This window comes from Pygoscelis adeliae, unplaced genomic scaffold (assembly GCF_000699105.1).
Source record: "Pygoscelis adeliae isolate BGI_AS28 unplaced genomic scaffold, ASM69910v1 Scaffold227, whole genome shotgun sequence".
In the NCBI taxonomy this organism is placed as follows: domain Eukaryota; kingdom Metazoa; phylum Chordata; class Aves; order Sphenisciformes; family Spheniscidae; genus Pygoscelis; species Pygoscelis adeliae.
Window position 1 is genome coordinate 3,727,488 of NW_008825100.1, and position 20,625 is coordinate 3,748,112.

The 20,625-nt window shown below is 40.5% G+C and overlaps 1 protein-coding gene across 1 annotated transcript; it reads left to right on the top strand.

Moving 5' to 3' along the window:
- The first annotated feature begins 235 nt into the window (after window positions 1-235).
- Window positions 236-20,181, top strand: IQCB1 (IQ motif containing B1). The gene is made up of 13 exons (XM_009327144.1): window positions 236-501; window positions 1,333-1,495; window positions 3,133-3,262; window positions 5,492-5,585; window positions 7,106-7,205; window positions 7,574-7,746; window positions 10,399-10,511; window positions 11,622-11,731; window positions 16,727-16,869; window positions 17,299-17,447; window positions 17,901-18,029; window positions 18,411-18,567; window positions 19,679-20,181. The coding sequence occupies exons 1-13, from the start codon at window positions 384-386 to the stop codon at window positions 19,906-19,908; spliced, it is 1,809 nt and encodes a 602-aa protein (XP_009325419.1). The 5' UTR covers window positions 236-383; the 3' UTR covers window positions 19,909-20,181.
- The last annotated feature ends 444 nt before the right edge of the window (window positions 20,182-20,625 follow it).

Genomic DNA, 20,625 nt, shown 5'->3' on the forward strand with positions numbered 1-20,625 from the left:
CCCCCCCCCCCCCCCCCCCCCCCCCCCCGTGGCTGAGGTGCTGCTGGCGGCCCTCAGGGAGGCCTCTCACGCTGCCCGCCCCGTAGGGCCTCTTTCAGGCTGCCCTGCTGGAGCCCTGCGCTGCCGGCAGAGCCGGTCCCGCTGCCCGCGGCCTCGAGAGGCGACGTGAGGGAGCGTGGATGGGGCTTCCTCCATGTTTGTTTCCTTCCTTAGGGGGAGACTTGCAGCCCGAGGCGCAGGGCAGAGCGTGAGCTTCCAGCTGGTGGTGCAGGAGCTGGAGGTCTGATGGAAGTAGTGGCTTAAGGACCCCACGCCTACACCGAGACAATTAAAAAGGGAGAGAGGCCTGAATCGATGGTATTGCGGGGCTCTCTCTGTTTCCTATGGCCAACGCACCCAGTGCGGGCCTGGCAGCTGCGGACCCCCGGGTACTGGCCTTAGCTGCTCGGGTCACTGAGAGCAGGGAACAGGACATCCCTCTGCTACTTCTGAAGTTAAAGGGTAATTAATACCGTTTCTAAAATAAAAGGATGAGGTAGTGAAGTATGGGCAGCCCTTCTTCCTTCTGCTTCCTTAAATACAGAAGGTTTTTCTGAATATTTCTGGCAGGGCTGGAAACTCTGTCAGGTTGATTACATGTCTTTTCCTGAGAGTGGTATTGAGTGGCATTTGGCTTGGCAACAATAAGGAGGAGGAGCTGGGGAGCAAATGGAGAGGAAGTCTTTTCCCCCTCTCAGCTGTCACCATGTTTGTAAGACCCCTGCTGATGTGGGCAAGGATCTTACACTTGGTCAAATGATTTCTCCCAGTGCTTTTGGGTAGAGAGCCGGAGTGGCCATCAGTATTCAATTTTTAAGTCTTAACATAGAAATGCAATCGCGAGCTCCTGCGTGACTCCCCATCTTTTCTTTTGCCACATAGCCACTGCTCATGGAAACAGTAGAAACAAGTTAGGTCCTGTTCTAAATTGGGATGTAATTATAAGGAAGCTATATGTTTCACAGTGGTTGTGGTTTTATCTGGCCTAGGAAATCATACAAATGAGCTATGTCCCAGGTAATGTATGTTTTACTACTAAATGCGTAATGAAAAAATGGAAACCTAAGTTTAGCTATCCTTCCCAATTGTCTTATAATCTAACAAATGGATTGTAGTTGTAGGAGGGAAAAAATGCTGACAAAATATTTTATGCTGTTGTTAGCACTTTTAGAATTACCTTAATCCTGGCTCTGTGCACACATATTCCTCTTATGTTTTGGAAAAAGAAAAAAAAAATCTCACATATCAGAATCTTATGCTCCTCTTTGTCTCTCTCCTGCTTTCTTCCCACAGGAATTTTAAATAGTGCTTCCTTGGGATCTGAAGAATCCAAAAAAATTAAGCAAGATATATACGATTATGATCTTACTCAGTACTGCATGCTGGTCCTCAGACAAGACCACTCTCAACTGCGTGGAGGCTGGGCTACTGCTGCCCAGCTAGCAGAGATACTGAGGTAAAAAAAATTGCTAAGAAGTTTTCTTTCTGGCCTTTCATCTTGCTCTTTTTCTTTTCAAGCTGTAATACATTGGCTCCCATCCAGAGCAAGGCTTGTTGTTCAGGAAAGGCCAGGGTTAAAGTGCAGGGAGCAGTCAAGAGCAGAGGGGTCAGGCATAGCCTAATCGGTCCTGTTTAATTCATTCGCATTGTGTTTCACTGAGCTGGGTAAACTGTTCAGTGGGAAAAGTTTTTGTGTTGGCTTTACCTTTTTTTGTGAACAGCACTCATCAGTGTCACAGTTCTTACCCAGTAATTGCTAATTTTGAATTGCAGTTATTTTAAAAAGTTTGTTTACTTAGATTTCATCTTGCAAAAATCTTCAGCCTGATTGACTCACAGCTTGGCTTGACTCTGTTTAAATATCTATTTAATATACCTATTTTAAATATCTGTTTACATTTTAAACATAATAGAGGACACAGTTCATACACACTAGCTCGAGGTAGAGAGATTGTGAGAATGGCATAATTAAGTTTAATTCATAGCTCGTAAATGAGACAACTTTAAACTAAAATCCCCAGTGATCCAATCTCAATCTTCAATGTCAGGAAAAATAATAAGTTTTAAATTTTCCCCAAGTTGTACTTGATTTTGGCTTAACTAGGGAGCAAAATTCTAAGGCATGAAGCAATTAGGCAACCATCTCTTATTTATGCCATATCTGCGGTATGAATTTTTAACGCCAGGAATTTCACTAAGAGATGCAAGATTTATCACCAGAGTTGTGTGATACTTAAATCATCCCCTATAAGCTATTTCAGTTTGCAGAGAAAACTGAAATTTATTTTAGCTGTAAAAATGTCCTTTTGTAACTAGATGAATTTCAGCTTCATGCCTAGAATTTACTTTCTAAGGGCTTTGGTAAGCAAAGCTTTACGTGTGTGCATTCACAAAAAGCTAACAAAGCCTAGATAGGATGCCAGAAAGCAAAATTCATAAAAAGTTAGGAAGACTTTTGTTGCAGTAGTATCAGTGCGGAGTACAGAATTGAAAAACTTCCCAGTTGTAAAACATGCAGTTTCTTGTAAAAAGTCTTCCAGAAATGACCAACATGTTTGTGGTGAGTAAAATAATAAAACTGAGATCTGAAGAACCGATTTCTAGCCCACATGTATTCCTCAGTGGAAAGTTGTAGACAGACTCGCTGAAGATTTTGTGGTAAGTAATTTTTTTTAATACATATTTTTGTTGCCTGATCTGCACCCCCTTCATCAGGTTTCCTTTATCAGGTTTTTGTCTACCTTTCTGTTTTGCCTTTTTTTTTTTTTGTCTTTCTGACCATCAGAGCCCTTCCCTAGCATGTGTAACGAGCCTGAATAGATCCTATGAAGCTAAAGGAGAAATGCTTTAAACAGAGACATGCTATAATAAGTAGTAATATACTTGCTGTCTCCAGCCTGCCAGTGATTCCTCTTCCTTTTGAGGCAGCTACCTTGGAGCCAGTCACAGCAGTTAACTGTTGTTCAGTGTTGAATTGTCCCATGCCAGTGAAGCATTTCTTCTCCGATGACGTGACATTCATTCAAAGCTGTTCAAACAGACCCTCGACTATTCAGGTTGATTTTTTTTTTTCTTTTTTTTTTCCCATTTGAGTCATTGTTGTGTAGGACTAGAGGTGAAAGAAGATGCTGAGGAATTTTACAAGAAATTTCTTCCTTCAGCTATGGACAACCTGCTGTTTTTGGGAAGACGCTTGCAAGCACGATTTATCCGAACAATCAAGGTACTTAAATTTCATAGTTAAAAGAGCAGAGAACCTCTGTAAACTTTGCAAGGTTACGTATTGTGTAAGTAGGATATTATTCTAGGGGCACTGTATTATGAAAATTTGTTTTCCAGAAATTACAGTCGTTTTTCTTATGCCTTGGAGCTTTGAAACTGGAATCTGTCATTGTGGAGCATTTGGTCCATTATGTGTGCACAGCTAGTTTGTTTCCATAGGTTTGTTTAGAGAGTTTGGCTACTACTTTTCGCAAGTCTTAAAGACAGGGGGAAGGAATGCAATTATAAGTAGGATAGAAGAATTAGAGCAGTATGATAGAAAAAAAGCCTTACAAAAGGCAGCATCCCAGTCACGGTAGTGTCTTTTTAACTTTGCATATAATTAGTTCAGTCTTTGTAATGGCTCTGTTCCCACTGCTTTATTCAGCTTTACAAAAAAGGTTTAGGAAGTCTTAAGACTTTAAATCAGATTTGTTGAAGTTTGTTTTGCCATACAATTTCTGCCGCAAAATTGGCAAAAAATTCCAAAAATGCTCACTGCTTCTGAACCTGCATGTTGGGAACCCCGAAGGCAGACTTTGTAGAATTTTCAGATTTGAACACTTTCTCACATTTCTCTCCCTCTTTGCAGAGAAGAAGGGTTTTGCCCAGCTAGGTTCCCTCATGCTTTTGAAGCATTCTGAGTTCCAGAATCAAAAGAAAAAAACCCAACAAATGAAACCCATGAATAATTTAAATAACCAACCTCATGGATTCTGATAGTTTCTTCTAATATCCCCGTTTCCCCTTAGTATCTCATTTCTTGGCTCACTGGCTTCTTGCACTTAGTCAAAGTTTTCCTACGGAGTATTTTGCTGGACGCCACAAACACAATCAATTCTCAGAAAGTATTAGTAGAGTAATGTATTTTCTCTTAGTTCACTACTTTAGAAGTGCATTTAGTGCTTAAGAGGGAAGCTTCCTGAATGACATCCCAGGAGACTCAGGTCTTATCCGCAATATGTAATTTCCCCCACACTTTCTTATTATGTCTCAGCCTACATGCTACTTGAGTCATGCTTGTGGGCAAAGATTTCTTTTGAATGCAAATGCAGTCTACGTTATAATTAGTACTTTGGCTTTTAAAACTTGTGGTCTTAGAGGTGACTGGGCACCCAGACTTGGTGCTTGCTCAGTGGAACTTTGGAAATCCCACTCTACCAGTGGAGATTAGTAGTTTATTATGCCCTCATTTGCTTTTTGCACAAGTCTTTGAAGTCAAGGGAAGCACTGAAATAGCTTTCAGAAACTGACCTATTGCCAAAACACAGAACAGATAATATTACAGCTTAACTTATTACTGTGATTTTGTATCTCTCATTGTCAGTAAGAACAAAATACAAAGTTAAACCATGACTGACGGCTAGGACTTACAGCACAGATCTAGGAATAAGACCTTCCAGAGTTTCATTTCTGGAAGCTCAATTAATGTGGGAGATATCAGGCCAAGTGCTTTACAACAACATTTGTCAGCAATGCAGGACTATCTAAAGCCCCTTTGCTGTTCACACACCAAGATTTTAGATTTCCAGTGGCCTGTGGCTCACACCTGGAATACAGACTCTAGACCGTGTGTTTATGTGCGTTCACATACTAAAACCTGGATTCTTCCTGGTGATTTTTTTCCAGTCCAGTGTTATCACAGGGAAGCGCATAACATAGTCTGTTTGGCAAACTGATCAAACTTCAGCTTAATAGCGGTTTCGTGTTTGCTCCCAGACCTGCAACTAGGAGGTGCTTCTGAAGCCTCACCATTCCAGTTTTTAGAAACTATTTTAACTGTGTCCTTGGCCACTTTGTACCCTTTTTTTCTTGTGCTCTAAGCTTAAATAATATCTTTTCCGCTTTGTGGATTAATGCATTTGTACTGAGCTACTATTTGTCTTCTTGGCCCTCCTATGCTATCAAATATTTTTTAAGGAGTAAACAAGACTTCTCTCTCCCTGTTACGATGTTTTCAGGAATGGATGCTTTTTTTAGTATGTTTAGATTTTCTTGATTGATCTCTGGCCTTGAAGGACTATCAAGTTTTTTTTTTTTGACTGGTTCCTAGTTTCACCAGCCTCATTTGGGAATTTGATGGAGTTTTGGTCTCCAAATCCCTGAAGCATACAAACCTTCATGCTACATCAAGGAGAAGTCCTCAGTGGAGATACGTACACATGCTTTTACCTACTTCTCTTTTGTTTAGGATGAAGAAAAACAAGATTTTTTACACTGGTTCCAAACAGTAACTGATGCCATCTGCTGGCTGTTCGGTGGGCATATTCAACTAGCAGCATGCGGTAAGGGAAAAGTAAACCCGTAAAACAGCTGATAATTTATTTATGGCAACTACAGGTATCAAGAATCACTCTTAAGCTAATCTCCACCTAGTTTTCCAAATCAGGGTAGATGTTAAATCAATCTCTTAAAGTAGTCCACTCAACAGAAACAGCAATATCTAAAATGGAAAAGATCCGTTAAAGGGAAATACTGAAGAGTTCCCCTTCTAGTCTTTCAGAGACAAACTCTAAAAGTGTTTTCCTGTAATTTCCCTTTGTAGTACTACAGCTTACAAAAATCAGGTTTTTTTTCTGATGAGATATGGTTGATCTTTTTACCTGTGAGTGAGTGAATCCAGAGGAGGGCCACGAAGATGAGGCTGGAGCACCTCTCCTATGAAGACAGGCTGAGAGAGTTGGGGTTGTTCAGCCTGGAGAAGAGAAAGCTCTGGGGAGACCTTATTGCAGCCTTCCAGTACCTGAAGGGGACCGACAAGAAAGCTGGAGAGGGACTTTTTACAAGGGCATGTAGTGATAGGACAAGGGGGAATGGCTTTAAACTGAAAGAGGGTAGATTTAGATTAGATACAAAGAAGAAATTCTTCACTACGAGGGTGGTGAGGCACTGGAACAGGTTGCCCGGAGAAGTTGTGGATGCCCCATCCCTGGAAGTGTTCAAGGCCAGGTTGGACGGGGCTCTGAGCAACCTGGTCTAGTGGAAGGTGTCCCTGCCCACGGCAGGGGGGTTGGATGATCTTTAAGGTCCCTTCCAACCCAAACCATTCTATGATTCTATGATATGATTTTATAACATATGCAGAAATTTGACCAGAATACATTGCCAGCCCTGAAAAGTGGATAGACTTAAAAACAGATTTCTGAAGTTGTTGCCATGCCAGGAAATCTTACAAATATCTAACAAACTTCACTATACACTTCAGACCAAAATAAGCTTTCAATTAAACCAATGTTAATCACACTGATTTCAAAAAGCAGAATTTGGATTGTTTCTAATATAGAACAAAAACCTAAGGATCATAAGATACGTAACTAAAAACACACATGGCCAGAAAAATTACTAAATATGTAGACAGTGATACGCTGGAATAAAAAAGATGGTGCTTTAATGACATCAGTGGACTTGCATTAAATAAACCTGGTGTAACAAACTGTCAAGGTTGAAGTCCTTATCTTTTCCGGATATTGTTGCTCCAGTGATAATTCCGCTGTTGTAATAAGAAACTGGTACTAGTATAACATAAAAGGTTTTAAAGCTTTTATTCCATTGCAGCACCAGTGCCTGAGGGATTTCCAAAGGCAGAAAAACAGGGCTCAACATGTTTTTTGGATGTTGAAGTAGTTTATTTATTCTAGTAAGTTTAAGTATAAAAATTATAAAAGAGGGAGTTTGTTCCAGAAACAGTATCTGGTTTTATTTGCTATGGCTTATGTTCCATAATGAAGTTTATTTGTTTTATATTATTTTCAAGTCTGGTTCTGATTGTGTGATTTCTTGTTTGCTTGTTTTTGTTTTTTTGCAGTACTGCAAAATGATCACTTCCTGCAGCTGTTAATAACAGATGATGTTGAAACAGCAGTTATGATGATGTCTGTTTTACACAATATTTTGAGGGTCAATAGGTTAGTTGTTTTTATATCATTGATTTTTCTGAATTTTAAATTTAAAACTCAGTTCATTACTGCTTGGTAAAATAGAACTTCTTCATATACAAGAATTGTTGTGGGTTTTTTTTTTCCTAGTCTTTGTTGTAGAAATAGAAAAAATAGCTATTTTCTTTATCGTGTTAAATTGAGGGAATGGGAATCAGTTGATTGAAACAGTAGTACTGCCTGGATCAGGTTGCTGGTCCAGCTGTCTGGGTATGTTGGCTTGCTGAATACCTGACACATCTAAAAATAAGTCACTGTTAAAAAGCTCGTAGTTTGTAATTAACACTTCAATTCTGTTCCCCTCTGCCTTTTTTTTTTTTTTCTTCTTCTTTTTAAAGTTCTGTCTTGCTTCAGGTTGATGAAGAGACCCTTCATTCTGTTTTGGATGAACTTGTTTATAAGCTTTCATCTACCACCAATCCTGTCATAGGAAATGCCGCTACAAAACTGCTATTGTTGGTGGCAAAATTTTGCAAGCAGCTTGTGAAGTTTCTCACAGCTCGCTACAAAGGTTTGTAAACATGCATGGGACCAATCACTCGGCCTCCTCTTGCATTCACTGTAAAAATACAAAGATGGAGGTTTCCCATCTCGGTTCAATAACTATCCAATACAGATGGAAACTGCAGTGCTGTGTTGGTTGGTTTTTTTCATTCTCTTCTGTTCATTTTCATTGTAGTTTAAGGTGCCACGCCTCTTTCTGTTTCCTAGATTTATTTTCTTCTGTGTATTGAGGACTCTGCATGTGGCAACTTGTCACTTAAAGCTGTTGTTTGTCGCTTCCAACCTGGTGGGCTTTACTTCTTTCTATGTGATGTTCTGCATCTTTTTTCCTGTGCAGGCTGGATATTGAGAGATCCTAGTAGCAGGGTGCCTGTACTGCCACAGTAAGAGCCGTGTGTCAGACATCTGCCAGCGTGCTAAGGCTCACTAATCCAGAAGCATGAAAGTTTTACTTAAAGCCGAGTTCTGACCCTGGCTGTTACAGGTCTGCTTATCTGATAGGTGCTGTTCTGTAACTGAGGAGCTGACTGTCTTTTGATATCCAAGTGGTTGGAATGAACTCTTTCCAAGAATTGATGAAATGAGTTTATCGTTTTGTCTTGATGCCTTTAGATGAGGAGGCTGAGTATGCATATAGTTTGCTCTATGTTATTCATTATTTAATGAGGTGTCCCATCTAATGTTTCTGTCTCCAGCCTAGCAGGGAGCTCCAGGAAACCCCTTTGTCCTCTGTCATGCCCATGGAGACTAAGAAGGAGGCTTTGATGTTTGCCAGGTCTCTCATATTCTGGATGTTATTGATGGTCAAAACTACTTGTGAGCAGCCTCAGTCCTTTGGGGACAAGGACAGTAAGAAGTGGGTATGCTAGACAAAAAGGTCCAATTCCCTTTTTTTACACTTGTGCTGACCACTTATTAGGCAGTACCAGCCAGATACATTTCTGGACCAGATGGGCAGCTTTGCCACCCTTTTGCCTGCAGAACTGAGAGAGGAGGACTTCCTTTTGGTATGAAATTAAGTATAACATGCCTGAGGCTGGTATCACATTGCGGATTCTTGTGAAGCTGCTGTGATGGTCTGATTATCCCAGCTGTAGAATGCTGGCTTGTCTGAAGAGGTGCAAGTCTCCATCAAAGGATTATGTTTTATTTTGCTCTAGAATCACAATATGCCACAGTCATTTAGAGACTCTTCATCTCTTTTCTGAACACGTTTCCTGTTTCAACTAAGAAAAAAAATATCACTTTTTTCCTCTTTTTTTTTTTTTTTTTAAGTTAGAGTCCTTATGTTAATTTTCACTCAGGCTTTGGAATCCTTTAGATAGTTTGAGGAACAGCAGCAACAAAGAAAGCATTACAGCATTTCCACCATCTGGCCATCTCATTGAATTAACTTGGCTTCGCAATGGCTCAGAGTCGTTGCCAGTATGAGGTACTTCAGTGTAAGCTTTCTGTCAGTAAAGGCAGGCTGACGGAGGTGAGGGCATCACCTGAACCTCACATCTCCAAGACTAGCACAGTGTTTACATCAGGTTTCCAGGAGGGCATGGTCCTTTTGTCTGCATGGGTTGGCACATCTGAGAGACATACTTGAGGTACTCCCTGTCAGTAGCTGAAAGGTGCATATGGCTGTGTAGTCTGTACAGAAACTGGTAAATGGTTGCATCAGACCCACAGGACTTCTGTGAGGGAACTGCCTTTTGTAGCCAGGCTATGTGCTTTTGCAGAGCTCGGGCAGCCTTAGGGCACCCACTGACTCCATTTGGAGTCTTGCCTGTCTCTCTCCTGAAGTGTTTAACCATCATCGTCTGTCCAAAATGGTGCGTGATAGAACAGAGGTGCTGTTTCTGTTTGCATGAAGAACTTTGTGCTCCATATCCAGATCCTGTAAGTATATACGAGTGTTGGAGTTGCCCAGTGTATGAATATGCTTATGAACAATGATTTGAAGATGGAAAAGTTACTTGAATCTGCAGTTCTTCAGGAGGCTATCCAAACACGTGTCTACTTCCTGCCCTCCTTCCTTTTCCTTCCAACTCCCTGCAGAACTCTCAAGCTCTGGGATTTTTTTGATACAAAGCTAAAAAGCATGTGTGGCTGTCTGCTTGTGTCCCGTGCGCGGCACAGGGAGTGTGTATGTGTGTTGTGGGGGTAGCACAAGTGTGATTTTTAGCTGCTGCGAATCTAAAAAGGTATTTTGTCTCAGGGATCGAATGCACATGTACTCACAGTTAGATTATGCTATACAGATAAGACATCAAAGAATTCCAGTTATAAATAAATTTTATTATGAAAAATATGAAAGCAGTGCTAATAAACCTAGCACTTGCATGGTGCTTTACATCCTTTTAATACCTTACAATGACTTACTGATAAGATGCTGAAAGTACGTTGATGATTTAACTGCCAGTTACGTAGACACCACAGATAGTGACTTGGACATACAAAATTACAATTGCCGTGTAATACTTTTCTGTGATGGTTGGAGCACCAGATATTCATTGATAATATTCTACACTGAAACTCAAAGATGACTGATGGTGTTCAGCTCTAGTGTTCCAAATCAGATTTGATTTTTTGACTTGGAAATTGTTAGTCTGAAATACTGAAAAGAAAAATCCACCTTAGTGGAATCACATGCTTCTTCTCTCTCTCTTAGGATTAAAAGCGCTTTTAAGTAAACAGTGGACTGGCAAAGGATTTGACAGGGATCTCAGTCAACTCTTGGACCTGCTGTACTTGGAACAATCCAATGGAAAAGGAGAAGTGCAGGTGCTGAAGTTTAATGAGACTTTTGTATGTGAAATTGTAGTTACATGCGATTTATGTATGTTTAGAATGGATTTACTCAGTCACTTTGTTGATGCTTTTCAAAGCCTGTGTTATTTTTTCACGATATTAATGGATTTTTAAATTTCCTATTTACTAAATTTTTTTCCCCTCCATCATTTTTGAAGACAACAAGAAATTGTCCAGTGGTTAAGGTATGGGACTGTGACTCAAGAGATTGACTTCCTATTGCAGATTTACCATAGATTTCTATACAACCGTAGGGAAAAAAAAAAACAACAATTTAGTTTTGCTAACTACAAAACAAAAATAACTGTATCTGCTTTTCTCACATCAGTGTTACAAATTTAGATCTCTGAATTCTAGGCAGCGTTCACATTAGAATTAAGTCATATAGAGAAAACTTTCAGTAAGAACACCTTCTGGGCTGTGTTCCCAATAAAAGAGACAATGTGTGTTTTACGAACTTAGCAAAATTCTAGATGCAGGTTTCTCAGAGACAATACTTTAAAGGAAATCAGAGTTATGTTTGTAGAGACCTGCTTTCATCTTCAACAGCGCAGGGTGTTTTGTGTTGTTTTGCGGGGGGGGGGGTTAAATCCATTTAAGAATAGAATTGATTTTTTTTCATGTTTGTTGCATTTCAGTGACTTCTGATCATACTGCAAATGTAACATTTCTCCTGCTGCTAATTCTCCAAACTTGTCTCTCTGTCCTCTCTAGTGTAGGTATTTTGATTGAATCACCATTTGAAATACCAAGCGCTTTAGGTGTTTTAAATACAAATTTCTAATATCGATTAATGCAGCTAATATATATATTTTATATTTGTGCTGTAGATTCATTTGTTTACCACAGAGAGCATCAATCCAGATGATCAGATTAGCTGCCTTTGGAGCAAGTACAAGTGTCATGATAATAACAGTCTTATAGGACCTTAAATTCCCCAAGCTGTTACAAATACTGAATTTTGATGCATCTGAAAACTGATGTTTTTTGGCCAAATGTTGAGATTGTTCCAAATATGCAAGCAGTAATAAAGTGGGTTTATATGCAGGCAAAATATTCTACCAACTGCTTTATTAATTTCAGAGGCAGCATCAAGCAGCTTGTATAATCCAGGCTATGTGGAGGGGATTTCAGACAAGGAAAAGGCTGAAAAAACTACCCCAAGCAGTGACAACTTTACAGAGAAGCTTCAGGTAAACAGTATGGCTTTGTAAAAAGCACTAAAGAGAAGAATCTAATAAGAAGGTTTGGTTTGGTTTGGTTTGGTTTTTCTCAGACCACAGAGTCACAGGGAAAATTTAGGTCATCTAATCCAATCTCCTGCTTGAAGTAGGGCCAGCCTCAAAATGGGATCCAGCTGCTCGGGGCTGTATCTGGTTCTGGAGGTCTCCACGGATGGAGATCCCACCATCTCACTTAGTCCCTGTCCTGGTGCTGCATGACTTGCCTTGTGAAGAATTCTTCCACTACAGCCAGTGGGAATTTCCTTGTTGGAGCTCTTTACCACTGCTTCTTGTCCTTCTTCTGTGCACCTTTAAGAGTCTGACTCTGTCTTCCCTTCCTTTAGGTAGTGGAAGGCAGAAATTAGATTACCCTTCCTTTAGCCTAAGCAAACCCATCTCTTCACCTGTCTTTGTATATCATACATTCCATAGCCCTAACTGTCCCCACCTGAACAGTCTCTATCCCTTCAGTTTGTCAATATCTATCTTCTACTGGGGGCCCAGTAGAGTGTGGCCAATATTCCAGGTGTGTCCTCAAAAGTGCCGAGTAAAGCGAAATAATAATCTTCCTTGACCTGCTGCCTCTGCTCTTGCTAGCGCAGCCCACAAAGCAACTAGCCTTTGTTACTGCAAGGGCACGCTACTTGCTTGTGTTCAACTTGTCACCCACCAGGAACCCCAGGTCCTTTTCATTGGAGCTGCTGTCCAGGTAGTCAGTGCCCCACCTGTCCTGGTTCATGAGGTTATTTTGTACCAGATGCAGAACTTCCCATTTGAACTTCATGTGGTTTCTATTGACCCATTTTCTGTGTTTGTGGAGGTTCCTCTGAGCGTCAGCCCTGTCCTGAATGGGAGACTGTGATGACAGCCTTGATAAAGTCAAGGAAAATGACATCCACTGCTCTCCCCTCATCCACAGAGCCAGTCATCTCATCACAGAAGGCAATCAGGCTGGTCAAACATGATTTGCTTGTGATAAATCTGTGCTGGCTATTCCCATTCGCTTCCTGTCCTTCCTGGAAATAGCTTCCCTGAGAATTTGTTCCCAGGTCCAAGGGCATAAGTTTGGGCTGGCCAAGAGTTCCTTCATCTTGAAGATGCCTTTTTCCAGTCAGCTGTTATTTCTGAAACGTAAAGGTAATGTAATGCCAATATGAACTGTTTCACTACAGATTCTTTTAGCAGAAACATCCAAACAATATGCTTTTACAGCAGCACAAAACTGCCATTTCTTGTGCCAAAAGCTCCAACTGTCCCTTTCCCAGCTGCCAAACTTTTCCATGAAAAAAACTTACTTCTATGATGCTTTTATATGTTTTCAGTGTAAAAATTTATGGCATATGGAAAACTAAAAGTGTGGCACACTGTAGCATGGGATTGCACTAAATAGCAGTAGAAGATGATGTACTGGTGGCAGAACAGTTAACTGGTTCACAGTTAACTTGACACAAAATTCCACCATAAATTGAACGTGGAGCTGTCCTGGAGTTTCTAATCTGCCATGCCAGAGTGCTACAGAAGCCAAGGACCATAGTGCTTGCTCAGTGTAGTGCTCGCACACTGGAACTGGTTGCCCAGAGAGGTGGTGGATGCCCCATCCCTGGAAACATTCCAGGTCAGGTTGGATGGGGCTCTGAGCAACCTGATCCAGTTGAAGATGTCCCTGCCCACGGCAGGGGGGTTGGACTAGATGACCTTTAGAGGTCCCTTCCAACCCAAACTATTCTATGATTCTATGATTAATATTTGAAATCATTGACTCTCAGAAGTGGAGTCACTTCAATGACCTAGAAATAGTATCCTCTGACTTGGAGCACCACAGAAGAATGAAGCTAAGTAAATAATGCTTGTCTTACTTGAAGTAGGATTTCAGCAGTAATGGTAGCATGTTAGGCTAACTCTTTTGAGAAATTTAGTGTGAATTTAACATAGGTTAAGGGATCTAAATCAAGTTCAGACTCCACAGCAGATTTTTTCAACCTTTTTTTGCACATATTGAGACCTACCGTGTCAAAACTAGATCTTAGAAATCAATTAGTCAAATCATGTTGCATTATGATCAAGGTGTTAGAAACCAGACAGTTATGATTTGTCATCTAGACTGGCATTAAGAAGATATTGGACTATCTAGGGTGTAATCTTTAAATTCTGGAAGATTTGCAGGGAGAAGCAGTGTGTCTATTGAGGGCCAACTTGGCTGAAACACCAAGAATGACCTCCTTGTCACTCCTTTTTACTCCACCATACCCCAAAATCATAGCCCAGAAGACTTCGATGATGGGCTAAGACATAACATGGTAAAGCAGAAGGGAAAGGGTGGCGAGGCTATTGGCAATCAACAAGCTACTTGACTTTCTTGTGTCGTATTTTCAGTATCATAAGTGTTAGTGCATGCCTCTTAAGTAGTCCTTGAGTCATTTAAATGGACTTTTGAATGTGTTTGTTTAATATTGAGAGGAATGGAAATGTATTAATATTCTTACAGTTGTGTGTTCATGGCTCAGTCAGTCCTAATGTACTGAGTACAGTATCGTAACTGTACAGCTCCAGTGTTGGGTTTTGCTTCTGTGTAGGTCAAAGCTGCAGTTAGTGTTATGCTGAAAAATAGTGTTTGGAATACTGTAAGCATGACTTCAGAAAAACTTTCAAGAGGACTTCTGAATTTTTAACAGTCAGGGTTTGGTTATTTTCACAGATTTATTTTACATAAATACTGCTGAGGTTGAAACTCCAAACTTGGCTCACCTGCAGCTGCAGTGGAAGATCTTAAACTCTGCAAGTTATAAACTTCTGAAACTCTGTGGTTTCAGAAATGTCTCCTCAGTGCATATTAAAGCCTGTAATCTCTCCTTGAAGTTAGTTTGCTGTTACATAGCTAATTGTAGAACTGTTAAAATGGCAATAATTTGTATTAATCGTGTCAAAAATCAAACCATTATATATATAAAGAGATGATCAGAGGGAGGCTGATCTGTGCCATGAACTGTTGAAGGAAGCTTGGATCTTATTCTGTGTGTATTTTGCTACTGTTCAGAGGCATTTCCCTGTCACAGTGTGGTCTTGTGCAAACAAGTATGTGTTATCATTAGGACGAACAGAGAATGAAGAAGAACATGTGTTTTGCAGACTACATGGGAAAGAATCAGTATCAAAGAAACATTTAAATACTTGATGGACGCTATTGGTAGTTTCACAGATGCACATCTGAGAAGTTCATTCTTGTAGTTTTCCACCTAGTGGAGCTGATAAAAATTTCTAGGGAGAATTATCAAGAAAATGTCATCAAAAGTCCTGTTTGATCCTGTGACATCATTCCGCTTAGAAGTATAATATGTGCCTGCCTGGATTAAAAATGCAAAGATTTACAGCTCTAATTTGCAGAAATCTGTGGGCTGAAAACCTCTAGTTTCCTTGAGACTATTCTGATGTAATCACATTTATCATGATCTGCCTCTGTAGGCAGATGTGTGGGCACGCTTCAAGTCTGCGTTACTGTCATAAAAGGATTATGGTCTCTCAGATCGTGGTGGAGGCTGTTTTATCAGTTAGGGCCGGATCTTTAAATCCAGAGTATCTCTTTTACACAACAGCTTCCATCCCATCTTTCCCCACCCAGTTGCGGAGACCGAGGAGAAAGTACGGTTGGTGGAAAAATTACAACTCAATCTATACTAGCGATGGGAAACACACAAATAACTCAATAGTACTGTGAGTCTAAAGGTATGTGACATGCAGCAATACCAAAATTGCTGGACGTTAGTTCTAGTCTACGACCTTTTTTTCCCCTTTCTGGCACCCTTATGCCTGTGCTCTGTCCATTTGTTCTCTTTCCTAGTGCTTAAGGTGCTCCTTTCATTGTCCCTGGAAAAGTGCTAGAGGAGAGCAGAACTCAGGGCTGTAGGCCCAGTGGGTGTACTCAGGTCCTGAGCGGGCAAGTGATTTTGCTGCAATAGGAGAGGAGGAGTCACATCATTACCTCATTGTGGGGTAAACTTGTAAAGTCTCAAGCATTAAGTTGCTAATGAGGTCAGGTCCATTGGGACGAGAAGGGGTAGTGAAGGGAGGGAGAGTCCTAGGTCACAGCTCCTCATGCTTCACTGAGACCGTGTTGAAGTGGTCTCAGTAATTATTATTATCAATACATCAGTATATTTAGTATTAATATATTAGTGTCTATATTAATGTTAGTGTATATAATCGATATACAGCCTATTATTAGCTTAAACACTCCAGGGCCAGTTACAGAATTTTCAGTTGTCTTATCTGTGAAACGTCTGCTGGGGCTTTTCCAATGCCAAGCACAGCGGGGCAACATCCTGACATCAAATTACAACAACTAATACAGATCAAGAAGAATTTGCAAGAAAATTCTTCCCTAGTATTCTGTTAACAAAATTGATGGAGAAAATCTGTCAGTCTGTATTTCCTGGAGAAAAAAAAAACCTTCAAATTTTAAAAAGTGAGCCTTAACAGCCAACGTCCTGATCTGCTCCTGCAGTTGGTACAAAAATAATAGTATGTATTATGGGAAGCAGGTGCCATGACTGCTGATGGATGCACTGGAAAAGGTGCATACTGGAGTAGATGGCTAATGTTGCTTTACCTCTTCCCCAGATGATGGAATCAAAATTGTTGTTCTAGTTCATGCTGGCTGTGAATGTCCCACATGGAGCATCGTTCCCTTCAGGGTCCTTAGAACTTTATCCTAAGTAAAAATACATCCTTTGATTTGATGCCAGATTGAGTGACTGGCTCAGAATTTTTCGTGGCTATAGACAGTGTGGTAATTTGCTAGCTTGCAGGTGATTTCTCGTTGCTTGGTGTGGTTCTGCAGCCAACAGCTGGGACGGCAGATTATTTTGTGGATTTCCTCCCTCGATGCTGGACCATTTAACACAAAGAGAGAGAGATGCTTTTAAGAAATGTACAACTTAAGCTAATTGTTAATGTATTTGTGTATTGCAGAGCTAAACGGGAACAGGAGCTGCAGCATTTAAAAAAACAGAAGGAAGATGAGGCTCTAAAACTGCAAATGCAACTTCAGAGACAGAGGGCCATGAGACTCTTCCATGAACGACAGCTGGCCTTACTGGAAATAATCCATGCCAGTATGATTTATATTAAACTATATCAGAAGATTAAGCTGTCTGGGTCTCCTTAAGAACAGTTTCCCCAAATATATTTCCTAATCTTGCGTGTCTGTTTGCACTGTAGTCTTACTGTCTCTTCTCCTGGCCCAACTATCTGACAGAGAACATGCTAATTCTACAAGGGCTCAGTAACTACTGGTGAAGCTCTGCTGCCTTCAAAATGGTGCAGGAGAAAGGGAGACCCAGTGTTCTTGTGTTACAAAGCCCCATTTCAGCTACAGGTCTCTGAGACATGGCCCACAGCTAGCGGACCTTGGATGAAGAGGGGTTTTTAACTGATAGCACCCAAGCTTTGTTTGGTACTATCTAGTTTGAGGATTAAAAATGCAAATTGTTACAGAGATTCCAACCCACAGTCTTATAACTGGATTTTTGTTACACTTGTAGGTCAGGTAAATAAGTACATGGAGGAAATGGAAGGGAAATCAGCGTTAACTATTCAGAGATTCTGGCGAGGTTATAGAGCAAGAAGAAATTTTCATCAACAGAGACAATTTCTTAAGGAGTATAAAGCAGCTGTTGTCATTCAGAGAGCAGTAAGTATATATACTTTGTTCTAACATTAGGTAGGACTGAGTGGATTACTGCATTGCCTCAAAAAGCTCTGTTTATTCTCTTATTGTCAATGTAACCATAATTTATTAAAAATTATTCAGAGGATGATAGTCTAGATCCACAAGTTGGTTAGACGGGTTAAACCTTGCATAGGTTACAAAGTCTGATGCAGTCTTGTAACTAAAATATAAGAGCTGCTGCTTTGAAACCTAAGGTTGGAATTTCACCACACTACAGATGAGTCACTAATTTATTATGAGTGTTCTTACTTACTATTTCGTCCATTGTATTTTGTCTTTTAGCATCATATCTAAATTTATGCTTTAACAGATGCAGTACTGAAACTGCATTTTTCTTTCACTGATTGATTACAAACAAAGCGAGAAGATAAGCTGCCTGTCTGTGATTGTCATATTCTCATGTTCTTTACAAAGGCTTGTAAATTCTTGGAAAAACGAAGAAGGAGGAGACCTCTCTCTCCTTGGAAAGATCCCAAGGGACTGACTGATGAGCAGAGACTAGCTTTGCAGCAGAAGGTGGATGACTACATCAAATTGCATCCGGTCTGTTTCTTAGTCATTTCATAATTCGCATTAATGATGCATCATAAAATACCGTAGGGATGAAATATATTCAGCTTCATAAATTCTGATCAGGATAATCCATGTGAGGTATGCATGTATTAACCCTGCTTCTTTGAGAGCAAGGTACTAGGATATTGGGGATTTTGACCATTAATCTAATAAAAAGGGTCAAAGAAAACTGTAATTGGAAAATTTATATACTTGATGACGGATAGTTTTGGAGAGACCTGCAGAGGAAGCAAAATTATTAAGTTAACAATTAAGAACAGCATTTGCGTTCCTTGTTTAGACATTATTCTGCCCCCAAAAGATTTAAAATAACCAGCTCCTAATGGTAATAAAACTGTTATTTTCCTCCAGGCTTCCCAAATGTCAGAAGAAATGAGTAAAGAATTACATATGCAGGCCCAGGAAAAGCTGGCACAGTTCCTGTTGAGGAGCAGACTGGATCAGAGAGCAGCACAGCGGAGAGAGACATTACTGGCTCAGGTCAACACCGATGTGGAGCTGCTAATGAGTATGTGACTGCTCTGGTCATAGTTTTGATTACTGGATTAAACTAATTTAGAGAGAAAATTAGAGGGAACAGTGGTAAAGCCTCATTTCAAAACTGAAATATCTTTCTTCCTTTGCCATATGCCTTATCTTGAGATTCAGGCTTTGTTAGAGATTATCCAGGTGTTGCTATAGGTTATAGGTTAAGTATATACACCTGCTTTTCAAGGAGCAGCTTATTCCTCTGCTAGAAGTCTCTGTCTGATATGTTCACAAGAAGAGCAGTGGCCCTGTAAAAGGCATTAAAGTTTCTAAGAAGGGGATCTCATACAACCTCTTCCTCCACATTTGTTTTGCTCTGTTCTGTTTTCTTGTGTTGTAAGTAAGCTGCTGGTTGAAGCGCTCTCGCCTCTTCCAGGTAAAGAGGGAAATCTTTGAGCTATGAATTCCGAGTCATGTTTTCCTTTTTTCTGGCCTGGCTTTATTTGAAATGGAATTCACTATTGTGCTATCTTAATTCCCGACAAATAGCCTGGAGTGAAAGAGCAAGAATAGCAAACTGCAGCCACCAGAGAGCACCCAAGCAGGACAAAATTCAGCAAGTTACTGAATTCCATTACTTTGTCTGTCAGGTGCTGTGTCACTACAGCTCATTGCTCCCTGACCAGGCAAATCAGCAACACACTCTTACGCTGTGGTGGGTCCCCCAGGCAGGGAATACGCAGTGCTGCTGTGCCAGAGTGGTGGAAACACTACACTGATGTCACCCTGTGCCAGGAGTGCTGATCCAGCAGTAGCGACGAGGAGATCCTCTTTCTGTTAGGTCGCAGTTTCACAAGAAGTCATTTTGGTGGATGCCACCACTGCACCTGAATGAGGTAGTCCTGCTTTCCCCCCTTCTTCTCACTCCCCCATTATGTATTTATTTTTTCAGATTAGCCTTAATTTGGATTGCTTCTCCAATCAGGTTTATTGTGCAGCCATAAAATTGTAATGCCAGCATGGGGAAAGGAGTGACCTAGGACAGTGGGAAGTGGGAGGGTAGTGCTCCTTCTTTTTTTTTTGTTTGAAATACTCATAAAACCACAGCATAAAAAACAAAATACAGAAAACTGTTCTCCTTGTTCTTACAGATGCTCCAGGGTTAGCAGAGACCACAGAAAAAGATCTTGATGTTTTTATGAGTCGATCAATCCCTGTAGCTACCAAGGCAAGACAATCCCACAACGCTATGCTGAAATACACTCACTGGCCATGGTGGAAGAAACTTGGAGATGAGTTTGTGGAGGATGATGTCATTCCTGATGATGCCCTAAATGCAGAACTGGGAACTCTATTTATTGGTGGAAGGAAATCCTTTTAGGTAACAGGCAGAAGAATTTCTTACTCAACCAGACCCATACCTTGCACTATGCATTCACTTGCGTGTGTTTTTAAGGAAGGAAAACACTTGAATTGTAAGACAAAGCACTGAAAAAGACCAAAGCCTTATTTTAGTGCATTTTACTTATTAAGAATCTCTTCCTGTACATCAACAGTTAGATCCCATTGACTATGCTGTTGCAAATAGAATTTAAATACTGTAGTTTTAAATGAGGGTATTTTGTAATTTGTATCACTTTAAAAGTAAGTTCATAACCTTTGGCTTTTCAGTTCTTATTCACACTCGGATGTGTAAAGAGTCACACCATTGTAAAAGCCTGGACTTTTATAGCAAAACATTTTATCAGGTGAAGTGCTTTGAGATAAAGATGGGTTCAGAACAAACCAAGACACCAATAAGCAGTCAAGCAAGGTGGTGCTGGTGGCAGGCTGGGTGCTTACGGCAGCGTAGACCAGCTAACTCCAGTTAGCACAGGCAAAGCTTGGCCTGAGGAACCTCCACCAGCCTCTTCATAGCAACAAGGAAAAAAACATGGGGAGGAAAAAAATGCCAATATTCTTGGATTATATGTGTTTTCCTTTAAAAGCATGCTGTTCTTTCCACAGCCAATGCAGTGCATTGTAACATGGGCACAGTCCAAACTGGGATTGTAGCCTCAGTGTGACCGTCTGGACCATCAGCTCTGTTGTCTTAAAC

What these genes read in the sequence shown, in the direction of transcription:
- IQCB1 (XM_009327144.1), top strand. Translation starts at nt 384, where the DNA reads ATGGCCAACGCACCCAGTGCGGGCCTGGCAGCTGCGGACCCCCGGGTA. An exon ending in CAGCTAGCAGAGATACTGAG is followed by an intron (nt 1,496 to 3,132) that starts GTAAAAAAAATT and finishes TTCCCATTTGAG; the next exon opens with TCATTGTTGTGTAGGACTAG. An exon ending in AATATTTTGAGGGTCAATAG is followed by an intron (nt 7,206 to 7,573) that starts GTTAGTTGTTTT and finishes TTCTTTTTAAAG; the next exon opens with TTCTGTCTTGCTTCAGGTTG.